The 6,000-nt window shown below is 35.0% G+C and overlaps 1 protein-coding gene across 1 annotated transcript in view; it reads right to left on the bottom strand.

Moving 5' to 3' along the window:
* Window positions 1–1,504: 1,504 nt before the first annotated feature.
* The window catches only part of LOC144257274 (broad substrate specificity ATP-binding cassette transporter ABCG2-like), a 38,979-nt gene continuing 34,483 nt past the window's right edge, over window positions 1,505–6,000 (bottom strand). Inside the window, exons 14-16 of the mRNA XM_077803426.1 lie at window positions 4,192–4,281; window positions 2,689–2,774; window positions 1,505–1,652 (exon numbers count right to left, since the gene is read on the bottom strand). Of these exons, the coding sequence (XP_077659552.1) occupies window positions 1,505–1,652; window positions 2,689–2,774; window positions 4,192–4,281 (324 nt within the window). The remainder of the gene's footprint in view (window positions 1,653–2,688; window positions 2,775–4,191; window positions 4,282–6,000) is intronic.

The raw sequence follows: 6,000 nt of genomic DNA, 5'->3' as shown, positions 1-6,000 counted from the left end.
AATGATGGTAGAAAAGTGGTGAAATCCGGACAGAATGTGCAGTTGAATTAACAGCAATGCATTGATGTAAATTGTTAGCCTCATCACTATACCTTGTTTTATATGAATCATATAAAATATTAATATTAAGTGAATCTGGGTAAAGGGCACATGAGAACTTCCTACACTATCTTTTCAACTTTTCTATAAATCTTAGATTACTTGAAAATTAAAAGTTTACCAAAAAATGTGGGAAGGAGACTTAACTATGTACCGGTGCACACAAAAACAAACCTGAGCTGTAGTGATGTTCTGATAACAGCAACAGAGATGAATACACAAGTGTCATTTCAAAAACAACCCATGGAGAAAAGAGGAAGTAGTGGTTGGGAAAAGGGCACATGGGCCTCCTGAGTGCTGGCCATGTTTTACCTTCTTGACCTGAACTGGGGTTGCACACATGTCTTCATTTTTGGTAATTCACTGAACTGTACTTTTTATTACATACCCTTCAATCAAAGAAAGGATTAAAAATATTTCAGTATTACTGGCAAATACTTTCCCATTTCTGGTAAAGGTGAGGATGAACACAGAGTATAGAAATAAACGAGGTGTACAAGTGGGGGGGATCCTGTGTGGGCCCAGATACAACAGTCATTAGACTATAAGTCTAAAGTTTTTAAACTTGGAAGGACATTGGAAATGACCAAATTTAGCCCTGGCAAATTCTTCATGGAGGCAGGTTCGTAGGTGCTGCTGTGTTGAGACAGGCAGGACCAGACATGGGTGTCTTAACAGAGCTCTCAGGAGATTCTGAAGCAACCACATACATGCCACCAAGACATCTGGGGAGTGAAGTGATTTCAGAGCCAGAATATCCCAGAAATTCACAAGAACCATATCCTCGGCCTGGCTTTCTGTATAACTAAATCTCAAACCCATAGTAAAGACTACTGAGATTTGAGACCCCCACTAGAAGTATCAGTAAGTTCCACCAACCTTAATAAGATTATCATAGACATATTTTGTTATCATCATGAATTTTTTACCCTAGAGATATCACTGTTTTTTCAATCTAATTTAGATTTCATTTTTTCAATATAGCATTAATATTTTAACATATTTGTTATTTATTAAGTGATGGCAGGACATAGTTCATAAACTATTAAAATAGAAGGGCTACTAACCTATGTATTGAGGTTGAAAAATGAGAAAACTAATCAGTCAGAGATATTATAACTAGTCAAGAGTTTCTAGAATTCATTTCTCTTTTTTCAGACTGATAAATTCAACAGAATTTCTCCCCATAATTATTGTCTAATAAGAGGAACTTATATATACTAGTTTGGGGCTTGGATTCTTTCATTTATAGTTCTGTTAGTTGTGATTTTTCTGAAAATTTTTTCTATTGAAAACACTTCAACAGCATGTTGGCAATCATACACAACAAAAAAGTCTTCACTGTATACTTGAAATAAATTAAGGTGCTTCTTATTAATGTAAGAGTAACTCATTAAAGGTGATTTTAATTACTTCTTTTAAGAAATAACAATTTTAGGTAGGCAATTGTGAGGAAAATTATCATCATAAAAGCCAAAGCCACATGATTCTTCCATAAACTCCAAGGTGAGAGATCGATGCCTTGGTTTGTCAAGAATTCCTCACCAGTACATCTGAAATTCAACACAAAAATATATGACTATATTCCTAACATCTTTCAAATTGTACTAAATATAGTTTCTATTCCTTTGTTAAAGAAGTCTACAGGTCATCTAAATATTCAGTATCTGTCATTTCATAAGTAATATCTAATAGTCACTGAGTACTTCAAATTTTGCTAGATATATTAAGCAACCTGTGCCTGACAGCTTAGTTAATTCGTAAAACAATCTAAAGGAATATAACTATTATGCATATTTCAAAAAGGAGATGATGCAGGCTTAACTTACTTGGCCAAGTTTACAGATTCACACTATGAACCAATTTCCTAGGCTTCTCAGATTCATCTGTTTTCAAATCTATAATGCTGCTCTCTTCAAAGGAAATACTGATCAAGTAAATTCATTTTCTCCTCATGGGAAAACCTCAGTTTTTATGATGACAACTCTGTCCCCTGTTTATATGATCAAAGCTCCTTAAATTCTGCTTACATCACAAGATAGTCATCCAAAAAATAGGCTAAGAATTCTAAAACCAGAACCAGGGAGGAAAAGGGCTTGTGAACAGAATTCTGTTCTGTCAGCTCTCACACCAATATTATAATAAGTATTGCAGATAGTCAGTGACAGGAAGATACCAGCAGGTCTAGGATCAGGCTCAAACCTTAAGTAGAAGCTGGAGGAGAGCAGAATGGAGTGCCTCTGTCAGAGGTGAGAAAAGCACCTGGGCAAGGCTTACCAGTAGCCAATCCAGAGGTTCACAGACTATAAGCCCTTAGTAAACCATGAAAATAGTCTATTACAAATTCAAATGTTTTGAAAAAGAACTCATTTTTTCACATTCGATAATATTTTACTGTTAAGAGAACAAGAGTTACACAACATGTTCACATACATTAGTGCACAACAACTCACTTTACAAGTTAGAAAACTTAGGCTTAGAAAGTCTTATTGACCTTGAAAGGATCCTTACCAGCTCTAAGACCAGGGACCTTTCCATATCATACTATGATAGTAAACAAACTCAATGTGACACTGAATGCAAACTTACATTACATAATTGGAACAGCTACTGATTTCTGTTGTATTGAGTTCTGGACAGTAGTTTCGTCCCAAAAATTCATTGTGTTGCAAAGCCTAAAACACAAGGGGGAGAAGGGTAAGATAAATAGTTTCAAGGGATTATCACAAGGGGGCAGGGTAAATAGTGTCAAGGGATTATCACAATTATGCCCTCAAGTTTAATGTTTATGATTATTTCTAAAAAATATTCTCTTTCTTGCCAGTCTTTGCCACAGCAAAGTACCCAATTTTCCCTGGAAATAAAGTAGACTAGGGTTGAGATGCTGGCTCCCATTGGATAAGAAAGGAGAACTCTGGTTAGATTAGACTGTGGTTACTTCCTTCTCTCCCAATTTTATAGTTTGAACACTATAATTAAAATGATATAACAGTAAAATGGTTCTGTGATTGGGTTTGGAATCTCTGATGGCTTCATAACTGTGGCATGCTTGGTGGCTAGGAAGTTTCTGTGCAAAGACACAGAATGCCTGGCTGCTAGGAAAATTTCTGTGCAAAGACATGGGATGCCTATCTGCTGTAGGAATGCTCTGCATAAGGAGGATCTGTGCTAGAGTCTTATCAGCCTCAACCTTGACCTCAGGCTCACAGCTCCTGAGAATAAACAAAACTCTCTTGTTAGACAACTACAATGTTTCACCAAGCTCCATTGCACTTGAACCTGTCCATATAACAGTAAATTTAAACAACGGACACTTGAGAGCTACACAAACCTCTTAACATTACATATTGCAACTATAGCATGTAAGTGAGGAATAAGCTGCATAATGTTACTTACTCTGTAAGCTGCCTAATGACACAATGAGCAATAATGTACTACTGATGCCAATGATCTAATGAAACTTATTGATATAAATAAATAAAGCTGACAGCTTGGCTATTCTGCTATTCTGCCTCTGTATCTTGTCTCTGTGTCTCTTTTTATTTTCCTTACATAATAGACCTCAAAGAATATTGCTGATTTATAATAGCAATCTTCTCTTATTTATTTTTTCCAATCCATTTTAATTATGATAGTTGAAAATGTAATCATTCTATTTTGACACAGGTTATTTTGGAGTTGAATAGCTCATGAAAGACAATATGGTTTTGAGTATTATATGATTTTCGTTCTGTTCTAGTTTTCCTTTTGATATAAACTATAAATTCTAGTCTCTCATCCTCTCATTTACTTCCTTATTTAACTAAAACATTACATGTTTATCATCAACTTTTATTTTCACATTTTACTATGAGATTTATCTATGACTTTCCTCTTCCTCAAACAATGGGGTGACTGGGGAAAACCCCATGTGACTCCAGGAACTTGTGCTAACTGAGGCTAATAGGAGAGTTTCATTAATTGCTCTTGAAAGGAGACTCCAAAATCACAGACATTCACAGCTCATGGCTGGGGAAATGAGCTGGTCAGGCTTTATTTTGCTTTTCTCATAGCTTGGAAACACATGTACTGTAAGAGAATAAGATAACTTACCAAATAGCCATAGTGAGGGATACTGAAGTACTCAAGCCATGATAGCCAAGGTGGAAGAGGAGTGAAAGTCAGCAATATACCCAATAAACCCTATAAAAAGCAAAGACCATGAATCAGAACCCAACTTGTGATTTTATGAAGAATTCTAGATAATACCCTTTTCAACTTTCAACTCTACAACTTTCCAAACATTTCCACTAGGATCAACTCTCTTCATATTCATTCCAGTTACTCTAAAAAAAATCTTCATCGTTTGAATGTGTATACACCTCTGTGTATCTAAGGTGGTTTATTATTTTAAAGGAAGGACCATTTCCTATAATCTGTATAATATATACTATTTGGATGATCTAAAATTATTAAGACTATGTCCTCAACATTCTCTGTAACTGCACACAATGGAAGTTTAAGAAATAGTCATTCCTTGGTACCTGAGGGGGATTGTTTCCAGAACCTCAGTTCACAGATACCAAAATCTTCAGGTATTCAAATACCTTATTTTTAAAATGGTGTAGTATTTGCATGTAAATCATGTACTTCCTTTTTTTACTTTAATATTACTTCCTATATATTTCAAATCCTTTCCATATTCCTTAATGATACTATAACATAAATGCTATATAAGTAGTTGACAATACATATTTTATGGCATAATGACTGAAAAATGACATTAAGAATAATTTGAGGTTCAGAATGCAGGCTTCAGATTACCCAAAGCCTAGAACTGATAAACACAATAATATGATGAAGTACAGCAGAAAATATGGTCAATACTTCCATTTAAAGCTATCAGAAATCAATATTACAATAGAGATACTAGGAACAACTTCTCAAAATACAAGGAACAGCTATGAGGTTCACATAACACTTGTCCTAAATGGTACAATTTAGGTGGTACTTGGTACCACTAGGATAACAACATAATGACAACGTTGTATGTCTGCCCACATTTAGATTTGACCTAACCAAGTGCTTCATATAACACATACCATCTCTGAGTAATATGTGGTTTCATGACTATGGTTTTAAGGTTCTTCCAAGATCCTTTACACAATATTTAGTCAAAACATCCCATAAATCAAACAATTCATCTGTATTTATTAAAGGATATTTTATTTATTAGATGAAATATAAACAAGACATCACTTTCTGAATGAGATACATTGTAGTTGACAAATTCAGAAATGAAAGATTTACACTTTGACAAGAACTTATGCTGATTATGTATCACTGAAAGACATCTATTGTAGCAGAGATGACAAGTGCATTAATTGGTTAAGCGCTCCTATTTAGTCCATGTCATGGAACAAAAATGTAAGAACTATGTTGGGGATATAGCTCAGTGGGTAGGGTGTTTGCCTCATGTGCACAAAGCCTTGAGTTCAATCCCCAGCACCACACATACACACACACAAAAAAAAAAAAAACAGGGGAACTTGTTCTGTTTATCTGTTAATTCATCTATGTGATTACAAACTTTAGGGCCATGTGAGATTAGAATTAAGTAACTATTATAAAGATAAGCAGAAATACTTGATATAGAGATTCTTAGGAACACAAAAAGGGAATCACCTAGTACTATGGACTTTGGAATTTTCCAGTATTCTTAAAACACTCCTTTTCAAAATACAGGACCCAGGTAAGACACCCCTCCCCATGCCACACACTATTACACTTCTCAAGGAGCTTCACATTCACCTTGGAGTTTCAATGCATCCAATGAAACTGTCTCCACTGGTTAAACAGCTGGGAGTTCTCTAAATCCAGCATGAAAAGCAGGTAGAGAGTCTACTGATCTCATTACTCTGA

The sequence above is a fragment of the Urocitellus parryii genome, chromosome 10 (assembly GCF_045843805.1).
Source record: "Urocitellus parryii isolate mUroPar1 chromosome 10, mUroPar1.hap1, whole genome shotgun sequence".
Taxonomy (NCBI): Eukaryota; Metazoa; Chordata; class Mammalia; order Rodentia; family Sciuridae; genus Urocitellus; species Urocitellus parryii.
The sequence above is the reverse complement of the archived record's forward strand: the minus strand, read 5'-3'. Positions and strand labels throughout refer to the sequence as shown.